Here is a 27,016-nt window from a genome sequence, read left to right as displayed (position 1 = left end):
AAAAACTATTGAATTGTACACTTTAAATGGGTGAACTGCATGATACATGAATTATAGCCCAATAAAGCTATTAAAAGGAATCCAGAAGGTAGAGATAAAATTTATTCAGCAAACACACGTTATGACTTTTATATTTTAGTCAGCAAATACACATGCTTCAAGTACGCCTGCCTCATGCCCAGATTCCAGATTTAAATGCTCTATTCTAAATGCTCATCAACGGATGGACCCCCACCCAACTCACTGAGCATCACCTTTTTAAAGGTCCACATCCAGAAATGAATTAATATAAATTAAGAATGCAGAACGCAGTAACTGTTCACGGTCTGGCACAGAGTAAATAGCCTGTACGTATTTGCTATTATGACTGTTATCGTGGAATTTGCAACACTTCCCAGTCTATGCTACTTCTTTAACTGCTCATTCCTCCCTTTGAGGGTTCCTTTGCTTCCTCTGCTCCCTAAGTGGGGCACTCCTCGGGCTCCATCGTTTCTATCTACACCCTCTCTCGGCAGGTGCCCGTCAACTATGGTTTCTATTCCAATGGTTCCCAGACTGACATCTTTCTGGACCTCTGCGAACATCTTTTCAAGTGTTTAAATGCTACCAGTTCAAAATTAAATCCACCCTCCCCCTGAGTCCATCTGCCCCTCCTCACTCCCTCATTTCACTTGCAGGCATCCATGTCCTCATGGCAGCTCACCCAGGCAGGAAACCTAGCTGCCATGCCTGCTAGGCTGCTCCACCGTGCCAGACTCAGCATTCTTTCCCCAGCTGTGGGAGTATCGGTGACTGACGTGTCGGCTCAGTCTCTCTTTGGGAGTTGTGCTTGATGGAAGAGAGACACCTGGCCCAAGATCGTGCCTTTTTCCTGACAGCAGCCTGCATCCGATGACTAGTCAATGTGAGGGTGTCAAGCTCTGGCCTCCTTGCCATAATTTGAGCTGACTCTGAAGGGCCATCATCTCGGCTCCCCATGGGATCAGCTGCATGACGGTTCAACTTCTCCCTCTGACCAGTGCTGCTTCTTTCACTTTCCCATAGGTTTTGACCCTGTACACAAATCTCCTTCTCAGAGTCTGCTTCTCTTGGAATCCAACCTTCTGCACTGTCAATCACTTTTGACTTCCTCAATCTCTTCTCCTTTCAATGACAATCTAAAGCCTGTCAATGTCCTGTGAATCTGTGACTCCCATATCAAGTCCAATGCCATGGCTGAGTTTAGATCATTTGGAACAAAAAACCTGATTCCCGTTGGCCTGAGCACAAAAGCCATTTCAGAACTGAAAATTTCAGTCATAGATTTAGCTTTAGGTACAGCTTGATCCAGGTTTGAAATGATGCAACCAGTCTTGACTTCATCTTCTTTCTTCTTTGGCTCTGCCTTCTGCTCTACTGACTCCTTTCTAAGAAAAACTCTCTACCCCTCCAGTTGCAAGGAAGCTCACTTCCCTTCCTCACTGCCCCACCCCTCTCTCTTCCGCATCTTTTCTGTTTCCTCCTGCATTTTAGTGCCCTTTCCTGCCCTTTTTTTTGTGGTACGCGGGCCTCTCACTGTTGTGGCCTGTCCCGTTGCGGAGCACAGGCTCCGGACGCGCAGGCTCAGCGGCCATGGTGCATGAGCCCAGCCGCTCCGCGGCATGTGGGATCTTCCAGGACCGGGACACAAACCCGCGTCCCCTGCATCGGCAGGCGGACTCTCAACCACCGCGCCACCAGGGAAGCCCCCTTACCTACACTTTGAAAAGCCCACCTTAATTGTGTGTGCCTTATGATTACAGGCCATTAGAGACCATTAGTAAATGAACTCTGAGATTTCAATCATGAAATGCAAACTCTCTTGTGAAATGCAAACCTAGTTTCACATAGTAATTGCTCCTAATTAAGGAGGAACATTTTAGCCAATTAGCTTTTGGAATTTAAGTGTAATCAGAAAGATACTTCAGAGATTTGCTAACTGCTTCCCCCATTGCAGTTGTTTGCATTTAGTGCAGACATATACTCTGTGTGCATAATTATGCATGTACCCATGGTGGCCGAGAGGCCCAGAGCTCTTTGGTTATAGTAGTTATGTGGACGGCAGTCACCCATACCTCTGAAATTATCACATAAAACAAATGGGGGAAGGAATGAGGGCAATAAGAGAGAATAAGGACATCTGACTGAACTAGATCCACCTTCTAAATCTGACTTGATTGCTGAAGGTGTTGGCTCGTGTTAGGCACCTGATGAAGTCTCCAGATTTCTTGGATACAAGATGACAACAGTCTCATACAGCTTTAGTCTTCCATGATTCATGGCCAACTCCCATGATTCATGATAACCTCCCATGATTCCATGTAAGGCGGGAGCTGTACAGGAAAAGATAAAGCATCCACTGATAGAAGGGCCAAGAGAGCTTATTGACACTTCAGCATCTGGCAACCGCTCTTGTAGCCCATGGGTGTTCTGACCATCTCTTGACAATCTTTCCCACTCAATTTTTTCATACCTCTTCCTCATTTTAATGGTCTTTTCCATAGTATCAGCCTCACTTTCTGGACATCTGACCATGTCCCCTCTGATGGATAGCTGTTCTCTCTTGCAATCCATAGCAGGGAGCCTCCTGTTTTTCTCTGTTCCTGCCTCATCTCTCTTCTTCTCTTGCTCAAAAGAGGCTCTCACCAGGAGTCTACCTACCACTGCTGCTGATTGAACTTTGTAATTACAAAGATTATTCTTTTGGCATCTTGGGCTAAATGCTGCAACCCTCATTATTATATAATAACTCACCAGTCAGAACTTGCTCATCAATTTCTCCTCCATCTGTATGATTTTTTTTCTTTATAAAAATAAAACAGGTTCTTTTCTACCACTCCCCCTTCCACAAAAATACAAGCTGTTGTCCACTGTGTACAAAGATGGTGCTGCTGCTGACAGAGGTATTTCCCGGGCTTACTTCAGTGTGAACTCTTATCTTTATTCTTTGCCCTATTGGTAGCTTACATCACACCCCTATACCTTCAAGTTCTGTGGATAGGAAGGAGATGAATGAAGAGGACACTTCCCAGGGGAAAAAGGAATATATATAAAGGAGTTTAACTGACTTTGAGAAAGATTTGGCTGTGGTTGCCTCTTCTGATTGTCACTGCTCGTTGGGGTGTGTCTCATTCTCAGAGCAAATGCTACCTCTACAGGGTTTGGTTCCCTTCACAGCATCTTGGCTGAAAGGTCTCCTTCCCTTTGTCCCAAGAAAGGAAATCCCTAAGGGAGAAGGCATAAATCAATAATAACACCCTGCCATATAGAATGTTTTGCTTTGGCCACGCCAAGCTGAGTTTGGGTTCTATTGGTCACTTCTTTTTGTAGCAGAGTCCCCTGTGTCCCTCTGTTTTCCTGAGGTCCACCATGTTCCCAACAGACCAGAATGTCCTTTCAAGATCCTTCTGATGGCAGTTGTAATTTCCTGGTGGGGAACCTATGCAGAAAAGGTGTCCAACATGCCTTCCAATGTGAACAGTTAAACAGATTCGCGTTCGAGGCATGTTCTCATTAGGTGCAGGCTTCATTAAAAGTAATTAAAACTTGGCAAATATTCTTGTTGGATGCTTAAAAGGTCATCTCCACTTCTCCTTTTGGGAGGTCATTGCCACTTACCAAAAATGAACATCTGCCTTTACATCAACATGGCTGCTGCCTGAAACTTAGCAGCACACAGCATTCCCGAAGCTGTTAAATGTCTGTCGTGACAAAAAAAGTGGGACCTTATGTTTACCTAAGTCCTGAATAAATGTGGTGGATTTGGGGACACAAATCTGATTGAAAACTTCTCCTTAGGCCAATATTAAAAACTAAGTTAGCTTACTTAGGTGTATGTAATTTGTAAATAATATAAAATTGAATGGCAATGAATGGTCATCTTAGTGGTATAAAAAACACATCGAAAAGAAAGTGTCTCTCAGTTTGAATCCCAATTAACGCAATTAGTGCTTTCCATGCTCAGTTTCAGGGAGTTCAGATTCCCCACGACTTCTGAATGAACCAAGAGAGCATTACGGATGAAATGCACCACTGGAGGGCTGAGGAACAGGTAGCTGATTATACCAGGAAGTAGGAAGGTGAGGTTATATATGATAGAAAACCCTGCTTAATACTTTAGTTTTTCCAGGTAAAGTAGCCGTTAAGGAGGACATTGTATTACCCAAGCACCTTACTCCTTGGTCGGTGTACTGTATATCCGAAAACCTTCCCCTAGCTACTCTCACGCTTCTGTATGAGGGCCTGTGTTGCCTTGGAGGCCGAGAGGTGGTGATCGAACCAAACTCAGTGCAGGGTCCAGAGGTTCTTCTGAGTCTTTCAGTTGACTCTTCCTATCCCCTCTGGTCCAGACCTCTTCACAACCACCATTGCTTTCAACCTTCAGAAGTCTGCGAGGGACACGCATCATCTTTTAATTTACGTACAGATGAGGACACAGAGGCCCCAAGGTTTCAAACGATGTGCCTAAGTCACAGTTGGTCAGCTGGAGCCCTCTCGGTGGGAAGGGTAGAAGAGGGTCTGACCTGGCATGGACCTCCCCTTCCGCCCCCCCCCCCCCCCGGCCTGTTAGGTCATTGGCCTACACCCTCCAATGAGGCCTGCCCCACAGCCATGGCAGAACACTAAGAAGGGAATTCCTCTCTCAACCCCCAGGCAAACGCAGAGTTCACGGGTCTCCACTCTCCCACAGATGAACATGTGTTTTTGTGGAAAGACCACACAGAGGAGTTGGGACCTCTATGCTGTTTCCAGATCTGGCCTGCATTGGCTGTGTAGCCCAAGTCAAATTATAGAACCAAGGTCACATTCAGCTGGAAGGAATTTAGAGATCGCCTCTGCTGGTGCATCAGAACCACGAGGACAGCTCATGAAAGCACAGATTCCTGGGCTTCAGTCCCAGGATTCTGACTCAGTAGGTCTGCGGTGGCACTGAAGATCCTGCTTTTCTAGTAAGCTTCCAAAGCATGAGAGTGCCGCCGATACAGGCACCCCACGTTGAGTATCAGTGGCCTATGATAACCTTGTCTTAAGATGGGTCAGCAAACTTTTTCTTAAGGGCCAGTTAGTAAATATTTTAGGCTTTGCAGGCCGTTCAGTCTGTGCTGCAACTATTCAATTCTGCCGATGTAGCTGGTAAGTGGCCGTGGACGATCTCTACATGTATATGGGCCTGTCTGTCTTCTGATATATCTTCATATCAACAGGAGGCCCCAGGGCTGCAGTTTGCTGACTCCTCACCCCATGCTGATAGAATCTGAGTTCTTCCCCACCACTCCTCGCTTTCAGCTGTAAAATAGGGATGCTATTCCTGGTCTTACTTTTCTCCATGGCTATGATGAAGACAAGGTATGATAAACACTCAGAAAAAACATTTTTTATCAGGTTCAATCAGTCCCATATTGTCAGCTATACTGTTTTTAAGCACAACACCTTCCTTTATTTTAATAATCATTGAGTTGGACTTATAAATATTCCCTTGAATTATTAGGCATCACATAAAAAGAAACACAAAAAGGCTAAGAGATGACAGAAGGAATCATTTTGAAGGGTAATTTAGGAACTTTCTTCGTGTCAGAAAATAAAAATGTAGAACTCTTCCTATGTCAATAATGCTTCCATGAAGGAGAACAAAAAAATGAGTATTTAACAAGGTTAGTCAGACAAAAAACAAAGTTTATGACGGTGTGACGCACTACTAACTGCCTTCGTAAAATATTTTAATTAAAAACCATTCCATAAACAAAGATGTAACCAACAAGTTATATTATTTTTTATTCATGTTAGAATTTCTATCAGTGTTTGAACATTAATATTTAGAGAGTTTGTACATTTTTGCCTTCTGAGGTTTAAAATGAGAACCACACTAGGTCACAAATGGTAACTAATACACATTCCACAACTGCATGAATAGTCACTCAATCTCACTCTCTTAACACTGTTAAACATTTTCTTTTCCTTGCTGTACTTTACAATGAAAAGTGTGCCCCACTCATGTCTCAGCAAAGTTCCAGACATTATGGATTCATCACATATAAATTCTTTAAAAATATACTTCTGTCAAAAGACTTGATGACTACTATGTACACTACAAAAATAAATTTTCATATAAATAAATTATATGGCATACTTTTATCTTTGTAATTGAAATGACACAAACCCATTTCTGCCAAAATTGGCAGACAATGAGACCCAGTTTGAATATTTCCTTTAAACTCCTTGCACTAAAACCTACCATGAGTCCTTAATGAAAATGTTATATACTCTGAACTATTTAACATTAGTAAGCACTCTATACAAATAAAAATTCTGTTCAAAGGTAAAACATAGCTGTAATAGTGTTTCCAATAGAAATAAAATCCCTGCATTTTTCTGTTATAAACTGGCATGACAAATACTGTAGGAAAACATTCTTATGATACAAAATTATAAATATCAGCAAAGATTTTTTTTTAAAAAATTAAAACATCCAAATGAACAAACAAGACAGACAAAATAAAACTATTTTAAAAAAGAGAGAAATTCTGGTTGCCTGCCAGCCCCCGAGTTCTCCCTTTGCCAATGTGACTACTGGAGAAAGCTCTACGCTGTGCAGAAAGCAGGGGCCAGGCAAGCAGTCAGGCACCATGCAAGCTGGGCTCAGGAAAGGAGCGAGGGCACTCCTTGAGCCAGAGGGAAGCAGACCTCTGAATTTTGCATCATCTCTCTCCTGAATGCGGGATATAAGTTTTCTGAGCAGAGCTGAGCGTTAGGTAGACAGACAGTGTGGCTGACAGAGGCACCAAACAGTAGCAGTGGGGCCATTTGGGCCCCTGGCATATTCACACACACATCTGGTAGCCACAGTCTTGCGGCGAGTTTTAGAGTCTGAGGTCACTACACTGCTGATACTACTGTGGGCCGTTGCCTTTCGAATAAGATTTTCCATGTAAAACAGGAGGCATAATGGGAGCTGCCATTTGTGCACTCCTACAGTAGCTTAGTCTGGGTACCGAGTGCTTCCCCAACATTTGTTGGTCTCTGGCTAAGAGCCTAGGAAGACCAAACCTCAGAGCAAGAAAACAGAATTGATGTGGAAGCAAATATTTTAAAATAACACCTGGTTGAGAGATACGTCTCTATATACATTCTTCAGTGGGGGTTATGCAATTAGCATCTTCCTGCTCTTCAAACAACAATGTCACATTGAAAGAATACTAATGATGGTGAGAAGAGGGCGATGAGATACTTAGGAAGCGTGCACCCATAACGTTAATATTAACACTTGGAGGATCATCCTTCTGAAGCTCATATCCTATAGAATTTCTGATTCCGTATCACCATATTGGATGCTCACTATTTTAAAGAGGATGCAAACAAATCCAGAAAGCCCCAACCGTGCCATTTAGCAAGAGAGGGAGTTTAAATTGTAGGGACTCAAAACATCACCTCGGGTCTGTTGTGGACCCAGAATTAAGAGGTCATTGTCTCCAGAAGATTTCCATTCCACTCTTAAATTTGGTTGGTGATAGTGGTGGTGGTGTGTGTAAGTGTGTGTGTGTGTGTGTTGTGCGTTGGTTACAAGAGAGGTACAATGAAGGCTGCATACTTTAGAGGATACGCTCACGGCCCAGCTGAGCCTCCCACTAGGCATGTTCTCTAGGTCTTTAATACCAATGAAGATGAAGAGATGTGAGCTCTGTACCCTGAGGTTCCAACATCCAGCACAATGGTCCATGCGAAGGAACTTATCTCCTCTGAGGCACGAGTTGGGGTGTCTGGATGGCAGCCAATAATCTTAAGAGATGCCCTGAACTTGAAGTGAGTCTGGCAAAAGGATAAGGAGATGTTTAGGGCTAGCCCTCCACCAGCTAGCTAGCACTAGAGATATCCTGACTCTTCTGGCCTAAGGTAGAGCCCACCACGGGTTCACAGACAGTAAAAAGAAAAAAAGAAAAAAAAAAATCACAGTACAGTACATTGGGAAATCACACACGTGTTCACACACACAGCCAAACAAGAGAATCTCATCCAACTACACCTAGAGAAGCCACCGGGGTTAACGTGCTTTCTTCATATTTGCTCATTAAACAACAACAAAATTATCACGCATAGCGTGTTTGAAAGTTAACAGTAACATTTCATACTACCACAGGGTTGTGATATGCAAATTTAAAATATTTTAAACAGAAACCTTTACAAAATAATCCTATTACATAAGCAATATTTGCATAGAATTATACAGGTAAATTATACAATATTTAAGCAGCAGCAACATATGCTGAAATTTAAGACTAAGTTAAGCTTGGTTGTGGCACAGAGACCAATGTACAAATAGGGAGGGGCTCCGCTGCGGTCTCCCCACTGCCTGCTCTGGAGGCAGGAGTGCAGAAAACCCAGATCACACTACTTTACATCCATTCCTTCGTATGTTACATATGTGTACACCTCTTAAATATTTATAGAAATATTTCACAAAATAATACAATCAGTTACAGTAACAATGAACTGCTATCTGGCACAGCACACCTTTCTAACTCCGCAGCTCTCTTCAAGCAGTTCTGGTGGGGCAGGGTAGGGGTAGGGAGGGGCTTCCAATCTTTGGCCTCTTTGCTTCAGATTTTACTCACCCTTTAAAAGAAAAAAAAAAAAGGAAGTCAAAGTAACAGGTCTAGGAGGTCTACGAGTCCCTATTTATAAAGCACAAACACAGGCAAAACGGGTCTGGGGTATAGAGATCAGGACGGTGGGGGATGGGTGAGGGCATGAGGGGCTTCCAGGGGGTGGGTCATGATCTCTCCCTTGACCTGGGGGCTGGTGACAGGGATGTGCTCACTTTGTGACTGTTCACTGAGCTGTGCGTTCATCAGACATACCTGCTATGGCTTTAAAAGACTGAAAAATAGGTGAAAGGGGCAGCTGTCAGTGTCTCTGTTGAGATGCATTAAACCTCCACAGGCTAACTGTGAGGGACAGATCCAATCTGGAACTCAACTGGTTCTCCAAGGATGACGAAGCTTAGACAGGCAACCCTGCCTGTGGGTAAGAGGTCACTGCGGTTCAGTAGGGGACACGTCAGTGCCCAGGGCTCCAGGAGGATGCAGCCATCTGCATCCCTCTAAGTCCCTGAGGGGTCACTGAAGAGCAGCGCCTCTGAGGCCCACCCACCTGCCCACCGGCCCCGCCCACCTCAGTTGGAGCTGCTGCCCCGGCGCCTCTCCTCACATTCCACGTCCTGTAGCTCAATGACCTCCACCTTGGGATCCCTCCTCTCGCAGCGGACGTTAAAAGGCACGTGGGGATCCTCAAACAGCCCGTGGTCAGTCTCGGGGTAGTCCTCGTAGCCCGGGCGAAGCCCCCCTCGGGGGTTCCGACCGGGCCCGGGCCCGGGGGCGGGCGGGGGGTGCACTGCAACAGTCACGGACGCCGAGGCCGTCACGGTGGTGATGGGCTGGCAGTAGCTGGGCACGGAGCTGCCCGTGGCAGTGAACGCTGGGTGCCGAGGGTTGTGAGAACGGGTTCCCCGGGGGCCCGTGCGGTCCCTATTGCTAGGGCCAGAATGCCCTTCAGTAGAAATTTCGAAAGCGTCTCTGCGCGGTCTGTAAGGGGGTGGCCTCAAGCATTCTCTGGGGGCTTCTCTCCTGGGCTGCTGGCCTGGCCGTCCGGGCGGCAGGGACCCTGAGTCCAGATGGGGCTGCTGTCGAGGGTTGGAGGGTGGGTGCTGCCTCGGTTCAGGATGGACCACCTGCAGAGGGCAAGGGCAGGTTGAAACGGGCCGGGTGCTAACCCCAGGCTGGGCATCGGCCCCCGCTGCCCCAGCCCTCCCTTCTTGGCTCTGGCCCCCGCCTGGCCACCCACACACAGCTCTTTCTGAACTAGAGCTTAGTCAACCCCACAGATGGCTGGGAGCGCCCCAGAGAGCTAACAGGGCCCTTCCACCCACAACGACGTGGCAGAGGTACGCCCTGTTTGGACACTATGCCTAGGCTTTCTCCAGCACAGCTGGCTGGACACATAAGGCTGCTGCCCATAAATGCAGGGCTGTGGTCTAAGTACCCAAGCTGCCCCTCTCCCACAGTCCGCCACCCCACCCTGCTGGGTAGAATCAGATCTCGAGCTCCTCATCTTCTAAAGTGACTAAATGTCTGGCCCTGGCTCGCCCAAATGCAGGACGTTGCCCGGACGTTACCTACACTGTTGAATATGGTAGCCATTAGGGACATATGGCTATTTACATTTAAATGAACTAAAATTCAAAATTCAGCCCCTTAGGTCGCACTAGCCACATTTCAAATGCTCAACAGCCACATGTGGGCAGTGGCTACTGCACTGGAGAGCATTTGCACTGTCACAGAAGAGTTCTACCGGGCAGTGCTGCTCTATCCTGTTGTTAGGAATCTGGTTTCTGGGTCTCTGTACAAAGCATGGAGCAACACAGTGGCCACATCAATCAAAAGGACCGTGACCAACTTCAAAGTCGGTCAGCTTGTACCTATTTTTAGGCTCCCGCTGAACAAAACCAGATTCACACTGCAGCTCAGCAGGCATCGTCACGGGGGGTAAGAGGAAGAAAATTTAGGTTATTTGGTTGGCCTCTCTCTCTTTCATGGAAGGGCAGCTCCAGCCTGGGACTGGAATACCCATTTCCTGGAGGGACAGCAGGAGGCCCCCCGTCAGAGCAACATGAGCCTAAGAACATTCCTTGGGTTTTGTGTGCTGTGCTCCAGGCCTGGGGGGCCGAGGACATCCTGGGGAGCACCGAGAGGGGAGAATGCAGGTGGGGCTCTCAGGGCCTCTGAGAAGACGCTCCGGGCCGCTCACGGTTTTCCTGAATTACTGAGGCTGGTTCTCACCTCCTCTGTTCCTTCCCGCCGCCTAGAATACGAGCTTGGAGCCACAGAAGCTTCTGGCGAAGTCTTAGACAATAACGATTGAACTACTTTTATACCAAGGGCAATTAAAAGGCACAGAAGTGGAAGGGAAAAGAAATCACTTCTGCTGGCAATACAAATACCATTACATTTTAAAAGAGGTATCGTCCTACAATGATATGGAGCTTTTAAAAAAGGGGGGCAGGGGGAGCAAGGCATGCTTTACCTCCGGTCCTTAAGCTCAAACTGTACTTAGCTCAAACAAGATATACGCTGATGGATGTTTTGCGTAGTCACCGATATTGGTCCCTGCCCTTTTCAATCTGTGTGAGATACAACCATAGGAAGCTGACATTTTCATCGTTTAAGAAGAGCCAAATATTGGCAATTTCGTATGAGTCCACCTAACCTATACATTTTCTGGCATGCTGTCTGTGATCTGCTGTTCAGAGCAGGCAGCGGCTGCCTCCTGGGGTGACTTATGACTTACGGTGGAGCGGGCGAAGACAGGGTTCTCTGTGGCTTCCACGATCACTTGGTGGGAAGGGCCCCCGGCGCCCTGCTGGGCCTCGTAGTGCATCAGCTCCTCACTGATGCCCGACACCGTCGTCTGAGAGCTGTACTCCGAGTCAGAGGAATCAGACCCATTGTTCGTGTGACCAGGGGGCAGAGCAAACCGGACCACACTGGGGGGCGGCTCAGGGGAAGGGGTGGGCAGCCGGTTCAGCCCGTTGGCTGGAGACACCTATTTAAGGGGATTCAGTGTTACAGGTGTTATCAACCATTCACCTGGTGGCCGCACAATATTGTTCAGGGGTCGCTCCCCCTCCCCCGCTCCCCCTCCCGGCCTCTCACGCTACCCTGTATTCACTTGGCCCAATCCCTGCCACTTTGAAGACCCTTGGGCCTGACAGCTGGAGCGAAAGAACTGCCCTCTGCTTTCACACTCTGGAAAGGCAGACTGTGCCCTTTTTACTCCTGTTCAAGCCCAGATATTCTTCTTGAGTGGAAAGTGCTTCATTGATAGAGACCTACAAGACTCAGGTTGCCAATCACTGGGTTTCAAAAATAAACAACCTAAACCAAATCAAACCATTCCCCCTACATCCCCTAACGCTATTAAATTGAAGAGAAAAAAAGCCATAGTTATTTGAGTTGTTTACTGAAAAAGTAAATAACCGGCAAATGTGGATATACTTAAATATCTAAATTAAGAGTGACACCAGGAAAAACAATATTCAGGTGGTCTGAGGACTGCACATTACACTGGCAACAGTTACTGACCTCAGGATACGGTCCGAAGAAGGACAAAAGGACTGGCAGCAAAACCAGTCCATTGAGAACACCCAGGATTGTTAGGATTGCCAGGACCGCAAAGAAATACCTTGAAGATAAAAGGGAAACAGGAACATTTACCATGGCAAAAGTAAACTAAGCTACCCTTCACGTGCCCAAACGTCAGAGCCAAAAATTAACAAAACCCACACCAGTGAAAAGGCTGTTACCACACTATGTTTCAAATTCAGCACAAGATTAGTTTTTTTCTTTTCTTTTCTTTTAACCTTATGACTTTGAGGACTACATTCTACAACCCAAAGTGTTAGCTCATGAAGGGAAGAAAAAAAATTAGGTTTGTTAATTCGCTGAAATCTCATGGCATGTAATGTTATTTATGAATGTGTTACACAAACACAAAAATATGGAATGTGAACTGAATGGCCGAGCAGACTGAAAGCACAAATACAATGCAGAGGGGCCCCGTTCATGAAAACCCAGCAGAAGCAAACAAATGAAGTGAAGGGTGTAGAATTTAAACAATTTAGCCCAGGAGGAAAAGCAGCCCACTTCTGCAGGCAGCTAATCCACTGTGAAATGCTTCTGCATCTTAGAGCAGAATCTCTAATTAAGTCTCCAGCGTAGCAGGTAAGGCTTTCCCTGGGCTTTCATTAACCGCAACTTTCTGCCCAGAATTCTGTGAGTTCCAGTTTTACCAAATAGTTCCAATTGCAATCTTTTTAGAACACTGGAACCAGCTTTCGGCAAAGAAAACACTGCCCATTCTGTGGTTGCTGGGGCATTTTCAGGGGAGGGCGGTCCACAATGACGGGCTGCTCTGCCGGCCAATCTTTTGTTGAACAATTTAGCATCTCTGAATACTCTTGTTTTGCGTCAGCCAATTCAAACATAAAGGCCGCAGCACCATGAAGAAGAGGAGAGTGCACAAGTGGCCCTGCTTTCCCACCGTTGAGGGCTAAGGTCTGGGATCCTTCACGAATACCAAGGTGAACCTGTCAGCCAGGGAGAGTCGCTGGAGGATGTTGCACACAGCTGGAGGCAGCGGGCTCCACGCAAGCATGCGTTTCTGTAACTAACGGTTTCTAGGGCAATTCTGCTGGAAGTGGGCTGGGGTGGGGGAGAGCTCAGGATGTTCTGGGAAGAGGGAGGGCAAGATATCTATCTGTTAATGGTCCTCTTGATCATAAAACGGAACGGGCACCAAACTTTGCTGTGCCTATATATGTTTCAACATTAGATGAAAGGAGAGAGAATCCCTATAAAAATACAAATACCTCGCAGCTATTGTAAACATTAGAAACTTCTGAGCTGCATTAGTAAAAACCAAGCAGCCGATGTCTTGCACTAATGTAAACTGCTGCAACTTTAGGCTGAGGCATATATCAGCAGCAGGCATTAAGACATTTGCATCCCATCCATCTAACTGTAGAATAAACAGACCAATTAGATTTCTGACAGCTTAGTGTATACAATGTCTGCTCATTTAGTCGACCTCAGTGAGGGCTTTATCAGGTTAATCCATCCAGTTCTAGAAAATGGGAAGCCCTTTTAAGTGCTTGAAACAAGAACCCTGATATCTCTGGGAGAGAACAAGACGCCATGGGTTAGATGAGAGAGCTGGGATCCTGCTCTCCACCCAGGTCCCAGATGGTTGTTCTAATTCAGGCTATGTTTCTTCTCTGTGGCTCCCTTGGCATCCCCCACAAGGCTGAGTTAGGTCCTCTGAGATCCCATCACACTCTGTTTCCCATGGTTTTGAATTGCCTGTGACCTTGCCTCTCCCCCCATAGACCGTAAACTATGTAGAGGGGGACGGGGTCTACATTACTTGCAGTTGTGTGAAATGGCACTTATGAGGTGCTCACTACATTGTGTTGAATGAGAAATTACACAAAGGAAACTCTATTTGACATAGGGGTTTTACATCACAGAGAAACAACTACCAATGCCCGAATAAAGGAAAAGTCAAAATCAAATTAAGAGCTTAAAACAAAACCCAGACCAAAACCTTCCTCTAGTTTAGGCATATGTCTACCTGATATTGGCAAACAGGGTGTACTAACTGGCTTGTTAAGTGATCAGTCGTCTGTGCTGAGAGCATCAGCAACATGGCCATCATCTGGGAGCTGGCTGGAAACGCAGACTCTGCTCCCCACCCCCAATGAAGTCTGATCTGCATTTACAGAGAGCCCCAGATGACTCATGAGCACGTCACAGTTTGAGAAGTACTGGTCTACACCTCTCCACTCACTCTCCACCCAAGCGACAGTGAGCCAACCCTGACGCTCATTCTAGCAAGGCTAAATCTCCATGATGCCGACCCGCCCAATGGGGTACTGTCACAGGCCAGTGGACTGATCTTTTCTTGTAATAAAGAAACTTTGGCTACAACTTAAAATCCTCTTCTTTTCACTTGGAATTGAAAGGCCTATCGCAACATACACATCAGAAAAGCCTGTTTAGATTCTCTCTCTAGATTATCGAAATGTCCCTAACGATCAAGTCATTTCTCACATTTCATTCTGCTTTACCATGGTCCTAATTCTGGACCATCTTTTACTTATTGATGATTCTGGCCTCACCCCTCCACGGAGCGACAGGGTTACATCCAAGGGCGGCTATGTCAAAAAGCTGCGGAGGCTGTTCAGAGAAGAAAATGGTCTTTCCCTGCAGTTCTCAAATTCTTTTCAAAAGGAAAACTTGCTCTCCTTTTATACTTCACAAAGTCAAATCCTTAATTAAATTCACCAGAAACTGCTTGCCATGAAATCCAAATTGAAAGAGGTATCCAACTAGGCTTGGATTTCAAAAATTTGACTGGTGTTAAGTCACACATTAAATGCTTCTTAAATCTTAGTGGCAACTCAAATGTGAAATCAAGGCATGTCATCTTCACTTCTTAAAAGAATACAATCTATGTGAAAATTTTAGGTATCTGTACGTTTTTCTTTCTACAGTTTTGAAGGAGAAGTAAAGGTCAAATTCAGTCAATGAATGGGAACCAGGTCATTTCTTTCTGCTGGTATTTCTAACCTCAATAGCAATAACTGGGATATCGATTTCAAGTTGTAGAGTCGCTTTTGTTGCTAGCCCCAAACCCTCCACCTTCTCTCCCTAAGATATTCCCCAAGACAGCTCTAGAAGGGAGCCTGCTTTTATGCCTCTCAGGATACCTGAGTTAATAAACTCAAAAGAAAGTGGAGTCACAGATTGTGGCCATCACTTCACAATGTACGCATATATCAAACCACCATGTTGTACCCCCTTAAATACATACAATTTTTATTTGTCAATTATACCTCAATAAAGCTGAGGGGTTAGGAGAGGGAAGTGGAGTCACAAGGAAGACATGCTGCAATCTTCCAGAGACAGAAGGAAATAAGCAACAGAGATCACATTAGAAACTAATGCTTACCTGACAATGAAATCAAACTCGGATCCCGCAAGCATCAGCACTCCTAACAGAGTGGAAACAGCACCATCCAGAACAGGTGCAAACATGTGCTCCAGGGCGAGCACGGCCCTGCGGTTCTTATCGCCAATGGCTGTTAGAAAGGCCTGCGCAACGAGGAGAGTTTAGATGATCAGATTCCTGGACTTCACTTGGTCAGTGGCCAGCTTCGTCTTAAATGCTATTAGCCACTTTCATCTGCCTCCACTGAACCTCTCAGATCTTACCCTCTAGCTACTGGAATGTTTAATTGGGGCTGCTCAACTAGCTAAATCTAGGCTTACACTAAATTGACCTGTTCATGATAATGGGTTGTATTTGGTATGGATGTAAATCTTGAACATCAAGAATAAAAGAAGAAAAGCATATTTACTTTAAATTTAAAAACCATGCCCAAACTATACAAATGAGCAAAATGTTCTTCTTTTCACTGTTACTCACGCTTGAGTTTACTTCCCACACTTCAATGATCTGGCATCATTCACATGGGAGACCTCCAGTTGTGAAAGCGACAGCATTTTGCCCAATTTTTTGAAAGGTCAAGATCTTACTTCCAAATGGGCTTATTAGCACCTGGGTGCTAAATACATATATTTCCTCACTATTATGCTGAGGTTAGAAATTCTGTCACTGTGTTCAAACTAATGTGTTTGTAGTACATGTAAGTACCATGAAGGTATCACAAGAAAAACACAGGGCTGTAAATTCAATCAAGTGTGTTCTAAATATGTGTGGATATATCTCACCTCTTATGCATTCTCTAAAGCTTTTCTAGGTCAAGGACACTGTTGATACCAAAGGGGAACTTTACGGAGATCTTGGTATATCAGACTATTGGCTTGAGAGTGGGACCCAGGACCATCTTAATGTAGGTTAGTTACTGATACACCCTGCCTGCTCCCCCAGTGGGACCCAACAGGGAGGGCAGAAGCTTGCTCTCTGAAAGTTCAGGCTGCTCTGGGATGTGCTGAGAAGAGGGCTTGGGGCCCTTGCAGGTGCACTAGGGAAGGACAGGAGGTTACTCTACTTAATGGATGAAGAAATAAAATTACACAAAAGTAAGCAAAGGTGCATTGTGAATTTTCATATTTTTCTCTAAAGTGGGGTCTATGTATGGATGCTCTTTCAGAGTTGGGAGACTTTAGGGTCAAAGTAGTTGTCTTTTTCTCCTGGGAGGAAAGCAGCAAGATGGTTTGGAACCATGTCGCTCTGTGCTGTATTTGGGCCATGAGGCCATAAGGGTCAAAGTTGGGTTAATCTTCTTGCATATAACTTATGCTACTGAAACAGTAAACTGTCAGGCACCCATCGATTCCTTGACGACTTTCACATACAGGACATGGGAAGAACACCATGTCCTGTGTGTGGAGAGTCTCCTGATGAAGACTTGGGCTAGCAGCACAAAGCCAAGTTGGCTCTTGAGACTCCTTAAATTCTCAGGATTAAATCTTGCATGAAGAGCAGAGGTGTTCCTTCACTGTTTGTTCAGCATCGGTCTGGACATTCATGTTCATACTACCTCAGAGATCCAAGGGGCCGCTACAGTTTAAAGACCGTCGTTAGCATTTCCACCGCAAAAACCTGTTCTAGGACCACCCTTGTTTGTCATGCTAGATACCAAGAAGAGGGGTTTTCATTCACATCAGAATAAAATGATTTGCGGATTTTTAACTCCCGTGTAATTTTTCTCCTTTTTAAAAGAAATGATATCGTAATTATGTGTTCTCTAAGCTCTGAGCTCTTCTTTCTAAAAATCCCCTCTCCTTCTTCCCAGCTCAAATGAGGAGAGTAATTTGGGTAGGCTCAAAATGTAGAAAACTGTTTCTATATATTATCAGCTTTTTATTATACATTGGGGGAAAAACAGTTAACTGCAACAAAACATTCCTTCTGAAATACAAACATTTATAATCTCTAAGTAGCATAAATATGGCCCTGAAAGAAGACAACAGAAGGTAGAAGGCAGAAGCAGCTGTCTAGACACCCATATGTGTAGATATGCATGTGCCATGTGTTGAGCCCAAAGAAAATCAATGCTAGAGATTGCAAAAGCAAGGCTTTTTGCAAGAGCAAAGGCTTTACTCAATCAAAGTAATTTGATCCAAGTCAAATGCTTGGTTTCCTAGCTAAGCATTCCAAACATCAGTATTTACTCAGTCAGTCAGTATTTACTGAATGCCTACATAAACCCAAGGACGCAGACTATAAACACAAGTGTGGATGGAACATAATTTACACATTGCTATAGGGCTTTTGAATGATTCTCTGATAAATGTATACGATGGGCTTGTCTCTTGGGTTAGACTCCTCTTGAAGTTTACTTTTCTCCCACAAAGCATTCACAGGACTGTGCATAGGAAGAGCGGGGGAAAAATTCCTATTGAGAGCAACACTAGTTCTCTTACTTTCTGCTGTCATGAATTTGGAGGCTGGGAGGTCGAAGGAGCTGGGTGGGCTCAGGTGGGAGAGCTAGTTCATCAGCCCCAGGGTATTTCCTCAGCTGCCAACTCACCTCACCCTCCACTATGCCATCCCCACCAAATCTGTGAGTGTGGTCTCATTTTATCCCTGCTTTATTACTGTGATTTTAAAAATTGTGTGTATTCATACACACGTATACACCATCTGTCTTAGGACCAGCAGACAAGTTCAGGACCCGTGGTGATGCAATTGACAACACCAAATAAGCAGAATCCTTCCTGGCCCACTCGGACACACCAAGGACACTGCCTACTGCTGACATGGCCTGGCTTTCACCTCTGACACCCTTTTTCTTAGATTTCCCCCAGAGGGAAAGGAGTCCAGCTGAACTTCAGCCACTCCCAGGGAATGCCTGTGCTCTGAAGCCTTTTTGCTGTGATGTGTGTCAGGTGTGTTCCTTGATGTTGGAGAAAATGAAAAGGCTCCCAACTTGGAAACTAAAAAGAGCTAGAGGAAATAGGTTGCCTTTATACTGAATAGCTTTCACTAAAAATGTCTCCCATACCAGAGCAACATGAACGGTGAACTCCACTCCGATGCCGACGGAAGCAATCAAGATGACCACAGGCACGGCACTCAGCTTGATTCCAATGAGGCCCATCATGCCAAAGAGCTCAACCGTCATCAAAGCCAAGACTGTCACCTTTGAAAAGACACACAGGATGACTGGCTGGGCACAAACACACTCTAGGTGTTGCAAAAATTTTTTCAAGACTATTCCCCGAGCGCAATCTATAAGGAATTATAGAAACACGCACTCATTGCTGGCTACAAATTTAATAGAGTTTAAAACAAGGTGTTTCCTTCTGTTTTGATCTTAACCATCAGAGACCATCCTTCAATTTATAACTGAGTTGAAACTAGAGTTTTTGGTTGCCTTGCCCTCCATTCTAAAGAAAGCTGATAGGACGGGGTGAATAAAAGTTCTTTTACGTAAAAGTAGCTTTGTTTTTGCTTGGAGAGTCCATGGACTGAGTGAGGATGACTTGGGAGAAAGGGGACGTGTGGTCAGCTGATGTGGGTCAGGTTACAGCCCCTTCACTTTGAAGAAATGTGGAGTTACTGGGGTGGACAAAGCAAACAGTCAAATCCAAGGAAAAGCTTTTATTTGCCTTTCTTTCATCTGCCTTGTAAAAATTTCTAGGGGGATGGAAAGAAAATCTGTGTGGCAGACTTTGGAGTTTTTTGGGCCAAAGAGGAAAAAATACAAATAAAACAATAAACTACACGGGGACAAAAGAAGGAGAGAATGATCCTTCCTTCTGGAGGTGGGGGGCAGCAGGCAGTGAAGGGGGGACAGACAAGTACAATAAAAGTTCCCTTTGCTTTCCTTTAATAAGCTAATGAAAGATGGATAACATCAATTGCTTAAGTACCATGAAAACTCCTATAGACTAAACATTTACCTTTAAACATACCTGTTGCACAGACTTATGGTACAGAAACAAGACCTGGTCTCTGTTTTTATAATTCTGGCATTTTGAAGGCTATACCACAGTTCATGGAATTTAAATACTGCCATGATTTTATTAGACTCTACATGAAACTTGTTTTAAATCTGAGAGTATTATACTTGGAGAAAGAATGCAAAAAATAGGTTGGTAATACTCGTTTATCAATTCTGCCCAAGAGTTAAAACAAACACACCACACAGGACCATCCCTAAAACCAGTTAACCATATACCACCATCCTAACTTCTTGAATTATCCCTCCATTTAGAAAAATCTTCTCTATATTTGGTCTGGGTTGTAGTAACAAAATGACACTTGAATTGAAAAAACAGTTATGCTTTGAGTGTTTGTATTTAATAAATGCTCAGCTCTATTACGGAAAGTGTGCTCAAAAACTCCCCCATCTTTATTTTTATTTACTTATTTATTTTTTTTTTTTGCGGTACGCGGGCCTCTCACTGTTGTGGCCTCTCCTGTTGCGGAGCACAGGCTCCAGACGCGCAGGCTCAGCGGCCATGGCTCACGGGCCCAGCCGCTCTGCGGCATGTGGGATCCTCCCGGACCGGGGCATGAACCCGTGTCCCCGGCATCGGCAGGCGGACTCTCAACCACTGGCCACCGGGGAAGCCCTCCCCTATCTTTACACAAAAAGTTTAAAGGAGAGGGGACAGGAGATTAAGGCCATTAAAGGCTCTACCTAACCACGAGCCTCACCACCTCCAGTAGAATAAATACAGTATGGATGATGCAATCTATACCCTCCTCCAGAGGCCCAGACATAAACAAAACTTCCCGGCTGCAGAAAGAGCTATGCTGAAAGGAATTTGACTTCCACAAAGACCCTTAGAATAAACTCACAATGATCCCGGCCGTCCAGGGGTTCAGGAGGAAGACAGCACACACGAGGAACGTGCAGGCCAGCACCACGCTGATGGACAGGAGGAGCCAGTGGCGGAGGCCGATGTACTGCTCCCAGAAGAGGAAGGGGTAGCCGTTGGGGTAGCTGGAGAGCCCCAGGCTTGTGTAGTTGTTGCAGATCGTTCTGACTTTTTCAATTGCTTCAACGAAGTCTGAGGTGTCACGCAAGCCGTTGAGGTAGAAAGGGAACTGAGCGTATTCGATGGGCTCTGCTGCTGGGACTGGAGAGAGAAGGCAACAGGGAGAGGGCCCATGGATCAGGGGCTCCTGGCAATACTGAGAAAGGCAAACAGACGTCATCCAAGGGTGGAAGAAATGCAGCAAGCTCCCACTGTTAGCCATCCCAGATGTGCATCCCCGGATTCTCCACAATGGCAATGAGAAGAGAAAGAACTCGGCAAGAAAGTCCACTTACTGCACCTCTTTCAACATGAAGGACAAACAATACCAATGATGGTCTTCAGGTCTTTACAGTTTCAATCTTTGGTTTAAGAAATTTTAAACAATGATCAACCTTAGATTTTGGGGAGGGTGTGTGTGTGGAGGAGGAGCCTGTGATCTGTGTTTTGATTTACCCTTAGATTTTAATCTTCTAGAAGCAGTCACTCTTTGTAATGGCTCTAAACAACTTAAGAATTCAATTGTGGGAACATTTTTTTTGTTCAACTGACACAAGTGAAAATGCTAAGTTCAAACTGTTTTACTCAATCACTTATGAGAACAAAATAACTCGAAAGTCATGCTTTACTGAGAAAAATGCTTGACTTTCTTATCCTTTTAGTGATCTAACACACTTAAACCTTCCATGCTTCTTTTTTTAATGCAATGCTAAGTCTTCAGCAGCAGGGGAAGAAATCCTTACACAACAAGCATTTAGTTGCTGCCGTTGTGTGTTCCAGACCCTCTGGGGTCATTCAGTTGACTTGCTAAACATGATTTGCCCTATTATAATCTCAACTATAAATTTTCATTAAGACAAGCCTTGGCTGCTTGCCACAAGGCTCTGAGGTTTAGATGCAGGGAAGCACAACCCGCCTGCTCTCCAGCCATGTTCGCAAAGGGACCTGTCTTCTTTCTCACGTCCTCCCTTGGCCTCGTACCCAAGGTATACGCTACTAATATCTCCAACACAAATGCAAATTAAATCCATCCAGAACCACCTTTCAAAGTCGGGGCTGAGAGGTGAAAGGAAGAGGACGCTGTTGTATACAGACTTTTCTGCTCCGGTTTAAACAGCTTTGACAGAGTACAGGTGCTTGGTGGCTTATAGGAATGACCCAACTTGCCAAAAATCCCTTCAACACCAGAGTTGACAAAGTTAAGATAAACATATAATCCCCAGCGATAAAACTCTGCAACAGTAAAACAACACTCAACCTGGAGGCGTCCCCAACTTTCACATGGAACAGCTGGCATTAAAGAGAGAGGCCTGGTGGATGTTTTAGCGTCAAAGGCAAGAAGGGAGATTAGAGACTCTTATTTCTCAGTGTGATAGAGTATGAGTTGCATTCGATTACACATCCTCATCTGTCTCCCAGAGTTTTAAACTAAAAGAAATATATTGTTCTGTTTACACGGTTGAACCCTGGGTAGTGTAACCGGATGAGGGCTGTGACTGGGCCTGGAGGTATGGGGTGTCAGGAGCCCCATAAGCTTGCAGGCCCAGTGGAAGGCTACTTACTTCTCAGCCTGGTTTCTGGCATGTAGTCGGCTTTGTCGTGGACCCACTCAGGACGGTGAGGCCGGATGTTGGCTTGGGAGGCGGCGTAAGCCACAGGGTCGTTGCTGACCCAAGCGGTCAGGTAGATGTAGAAAGCGTTGGGATTAATGATGCCGTCTGCATCCACCAGGCGCCGTTTAGTCAGCTGCAAAATGGGCAGAACAGAAACCTTTCAGAGGGGTCCTTGGGGTAAACACACTCCTGCCTAGAGAGAATAGGAGCGGAGCTCTGCACCAGCATTTGCAGCCAAGGAGAGAATGCCCACTGTTTGCAAGTACAGAAAATCCCATCAGAACACCTTTGGTTTCTTTCAAAATGCACTTATCAGAGGATGAAATAATCGGCATGTTTATAACACACACACACAGTTCTGCAGACGACCCAGGAATGGACTGAACCAATTAAATCTGAATGCTAAAAGACTGTCTGCAGCCAAGGCGGAGAATGAACAATCTGAAGAAACATATTTATAGGAGAGGAAGGGGGAAAAAAACCTGGCAAGAATCCCCATACACGTCTGTGTGCAGTTAACCTCTGCTGTTAACACTAAAGGAAATGCCACCCAGTAAATGGAGGAGAGCTATAAAAATAAAACAACATCTGTATAAATTTTGCTAACACTAGCCTCCTATGACCTGTGTATTCAAAAAATGCCCATCGCCAGAAAGTGGAAGGGACGGGTGCACAGCCTTGGTCTTTCTGAGAATCTTATTCTGAGAGAGATGGTCACACAGAGTACGCCACATCCTGTGAGGAAGCCAAATACTATGCTCCCTCTAAAGTGGGTCTGTGGGCCTTGCATAGGTGAAAAACATCAGGAGACAGATATACATAGACACACACGTATGTATGCATATACTTTTTCCTATTTACTTTAGATTGAGAACTGGTTCCAATGCTTTCGGTCTTTTTTAACAAAATGAAAACACCAATGACAGAAGTTAATAGAGAAAGAGTGAAGGAAGAAAGTGGAGGAGAGTGAGAGAACTAAATTTTAGGGATCTGGATTCAATTAATCCACAGGATATGTAACAACTGTACGTCTTCAAGCCGTCTCTAGAATTACATAGTACAGCTCACGGCCTCCATGCACACAGCACGCTCTTCTCCCTCCCAGGCAGAGGAAATGATGTCCAGGGGCCTGGCCCAATCACATTTGTTCCACAGTGTCCCTGGTCCCTAAAACCCAACCCAGCCCCCGGGCATCCCCGCTATCTCTCAGACAGACGTCTCTGCCCGCATCCCTGTCAAACCAGACAGCATGCCCCATGTGGCCATAAAGCACCAAGTTCACACTCCATAATAACTCTGAACAACGTACTTTGTAAATCTGTCACCTTTAATGCCAGCAAAAAAGGGGAGACAATAAACAGAGCTGCTAGGAAGATCATTAGCATGACGGTTTTCTGCCTGAAGTAAGTAAGCAAGTAAGCTACAAAGACCAGAGGGAATAGGATCTGGGGAAGCCAGTAGTGGGGCTGGACTCATTTGAAATCTGAAGGGTCCAAACGCCCTCCCCAGCATGCCCAAGGAATCAAAAGGGATATGCCGGAATCCAAGTGTCACAGCGAAGAGGCAAATGCAGTTGGAGAATATGATTACCAAAGAGAAACAGCTCTTCTTACTTAGGGGGTAAACACAACAGTGAGTCCACTCAGATTCCAAGGATCTGCATTTCCATCTGCCTCACTCATGAGAGAGCAATCTGTCTGTCTTCCTCTGCCCCTTAGGCCACAGTGATGCAAAGGAATCAAACACAAAAAATCTTCCTATCTTTCTAATAACCTCTCCTAACCCATCCATTCACGCCAAATTCTACTCTTTCAAATTCTGCTCCCCAATGGATCCACCTTTCCAAGTTTGAATAAAACCAAGACTGACATGGTAACAAGCACTAGAATTCGAGAGAGAACAATGCAACACAGTATGTCTAACATCTGAAAGAGTCTGCATTGCCTCAACTATACTTTCTTCTGACAATTGCTCTGAAGGTAAGTAACACACTTGTCCCCACTTGACAGATGAGCAAGGTGAGGCTCTCTGGGCTGCCTGCAGTCATCCGATTTGCTGGTGGAATGAAGAGAATTAGAGCCAACTCAATACTCATTCTTCCAGCCCCCGATGCCTCAGATCTGCAGAGAGCACAGGCTGGGATTGCATGCTGTCAAGCAGTCTTCAGTGGCAGTTGCCCCAAAGCCCTGCTCAACGACGCTCTCCGAAGCTTCCATGGTGTAAGGCAGTGAGTGTACCTGGCTGATGTCGATGGGCTTATCACGGCTGCCGGTTTGCACCAGGAGTTTGTAGGCAAGGACCCCATCATCTGATCCATTTTTGTAATTGTTTGGCATGATTTTCCCAGTTTCCCAGTCACTGTCAAATGCATCCTGAAGTCCTAGAAAAGGCAAATGTGTGTAATACATTATAACTCTTAACCAGAATGATCCTGGTCCTAACAGGGTGCTCTGAGGACAGTGGAGTGTTTGCCATCAACCCCAAACACTCTGTATTCTACTTGTATTTGACTTCATGTGACACTATGAGATTTTTCGTGAATGAACTTCAGGTTGCTGATAATCACTGCCTCAAAGGCAGAAGGGAAGAATATTCATTTCTAGGAAACAAATACACACGTTTTACCTCAAAAAGTCCCCCAAACTCCCCTTCTTCTCCCCCATGACAAAAGAAAGCAAGAGGGCTGGGTGAGAAAGACACGCCAGGCCCATTCACTGTTTCGTGCCACATCAGGTGCTAAGCCATGGGTTCTTCGATACAACCAGAAATTCCACTCAGAGCAGGAAAAAGACATTCAAACTCCCAACCTCAAACAGCAACTCAGTTGCTTCTCCAGCCCTGGGTGAGTGAACATGATTCTGTCAATTTGTTCCATCTGTTCGACTTGTGGAGCTAATACAAGCTGTGGGATCGGCTGCCAGGTTGTGTAAAGATCACAGCCGACACCTATTCACTCTGGACTGTTCTCTTCCTCTCTGCCACCCTTCCTCCAAGAGGGGCTGTGGAGGAGAGAGGAGGAGGAATCTTGTGAGCATGTGTGTGCAGGGAAATACCTCACAGGGTAAATTTGGATCAGATTGAGAACAGGAAGCCACAGGCCAATAGAAGGGGGCTCTGTGAGAACAGATGACAAACCGCAAGGCCAAGGAGGGGAAGGAAAGAGCTTTCTGGGCTTGGGGGATGGGCGCGCCCACCAGCCCACCACACACAGCTGCGCTTGGCCTCTGTAATCAAAACCATCATTACAGACCTGACGGTTTGGCTACAGCTGTAAAGAGATAAGCGTGTTGGAAGAGAAAACAGGGCCCTGGTGACCCGGCCCTCGGGTCTGAGCAATTGCTGGCTTGCACACGCTCTCCTCTGACACCCCCCCTCTTCCGTCGCCCTGCTCCCCCAAACCACCTCCCACGTTGAGCTCCCAAGCCCCAGCAGCCCGGGAAGCCACATCTTCTGAACCAGCTGCACGTGCACGGGTTAGACGTGGCCAGTAAGGAGGGAGGAGGGTTTGTTTCATTTCACGACACGCCCCCGCTCCCCGCAACACACAGAACTGGTTCCGTTCGTGCTCAAAATGGTTAAACTCTTGGGGTTTGAAGTTGGGGGGAGAAGGGAACACAGGACTCACACACACACACACACTCTCTCTCTCTCTCTCTCTCGTTCTCTCTCTCTGTCCCAACTAAACCTTCCTTCCGACATTGCTGTGGGCGTTGTTTTCACAGGAACAATTTGGGGATGAGGGCCTCGGGCTCGGTGGTGAAAGGCAGCCCTGTTCGGGGAACGTGGAGTGGCTGCAGGGCCAGGCGGGGAGACCACCGGGATGGTTGCGCTCCCCTCTCACACAGACTGTTTTTCATAGCGAGGCATGCATACAACCATCAGTACTGAACAGATGTTATTTTATTACCTAAAGCCTTTTTTTCCTGTTTTTGAAAAAAATAAACAGGAGAGAAAAAAACAACCCCTACCAGAAAAGAGGCCTGTTTTGTTTTCCTCACCATAATAGAATTTCCATCACTTTGTGGCTTGTATGGCACTTTAACCCTTTCCTCTTGACCTGCTATCCTGAGAAGCAGAGCTCATGCTTATTGTGAGTGTGGGGCTGTCTAAGCATTTTACATTGATTACCCCTCGCTTAATTCTTAAAACGACCTCAGGAGATAGCCTACTAGTATTATGGTTCCCACTTTACAGATGAGGCTTGGGAACGTGAAGTAACTTGAGGAAAGTCACCCAGCAGGTAAGTGCTGGAGCTAAGCTTTGAACCCAGGCAGCCTCTTCCAGAGTCAGCTGGAACCACGGATACTCTAAGTTGCCCTGAATGCACTACGGTGCCCAGGAAACAAACATCTGTTGAAGGCGTGAGAATAAGATAGCAGAGTTAATATGGGCACCAATGACATCTGGTGGCAAATAGGGGGCCCCAAAAATCTGAGTGCGGTTTTAAGATATTTATACTCTAAGACTCTGGGGACACCCTAGAGTGAAACAAGGAAAGAAAGATCTGATTTGGGGAGGTCAATCCTGTTGGCAATTCCACTCAACGCATCACCTACGCTGCTGGCCCGCTACTCGCCATTCACTCTGCTGGGGCTTCACGATGAGTGAGAAATAATCACTGACTTCACAGAAAAGTTAAGTTCTTTCATAATCAGTGTATTATTTTCTGATTAATTATCAAAAGGCTCAAGTAACAATGGTTTGGCCTAAGTGCACGCACACTACACAGTCTTGACACAAAACAAGCAACAAGGATTTGCTTCTTCCCTTGGCCAAATATTTCACATTCCAACACCTGCATACTGTAGGAAAGAACTGTGA

The 27,016-nt window shown here is 45.6% G+C and overlaps 1 protein-coding gene across 3 annotated transcripts in view; it reads right to left on the bottom strand.

Moving 5' to 3' along the window:
- Positions 1 to 5,803: 5,803 nt before the first annotated feature.
- Positions 5,804 to 27,016, bottom strand: part of PTCH1 (patched 1) — a 58,692-nt gene continuing 37,479 nt past the window's right edge. For 2 of the 3 annotated variants that reach the window (XM_060101575.1, XM_060101577.1), the window contains 9 exons: positions 24,433 to 24,575; positions 22,145 to 22,328; positions 20,404 to 20,684; positions 18,599 to 18,736; positions 15,577 to 15,719; positions 12,150 to 12,249; positions 11,356 to 11,610; positions 9,184 to 9,739; positions 5,804 to 8,625 (listed from right to left, as the gene is read on the bottom strand). In XM_060101575.1, coding sequence (XP_059957558.1) covers positions 9,185 to 9,739; positions 11,356 to 11,610; positions 12,150 to 12,249; positions 15,577 to 15,719; positions 18,599 to 18,736; positions 20,404 to 20,684; positions 22,145 to 22,328; positions 24,433 to 24,575 — 1,799 coding nt within the window. In that variant the 3' untranslated portion in view covers positions 5,804 to 8,625; position 9,184. The remainder of the gene's footprint in view (positions 8,626 to 9,183; positions 9,740 to 11,355; positions 11,611 to 12,149; positions 12,250 to 15,576; positions 15,720 to 18,598; positions 18,737 to 20,403; positions 20,685 to 22,144; positions 22,329 to 24,432; positions 24,576 to 27,016) is intronic. The other variant, XM_060101576.1, reaches the window with a different exon arrangement.

The sequence above is a fragment of the Mesoplodon densirostris genome, chromosome 6, assembly GCF_025265405.1.
Source record: "Mesoplodon densirostris isolate mMesDen1 chromosome 6, mMesDen1 primary haplotype, whole genome shotgun sequence".
Lineage (NCBI taxonomy): Eukaryota > Metazoa > Chordata > Mammalia > Artiodactyla > Ziphiidae > Mesoplodon > Mesoplodon densirostris.
The sequence above is the reverse complement of the archived record's forward strand: the minus strand, read 5'-3'. Positions and strand labels throughout refer to the sequence as shown.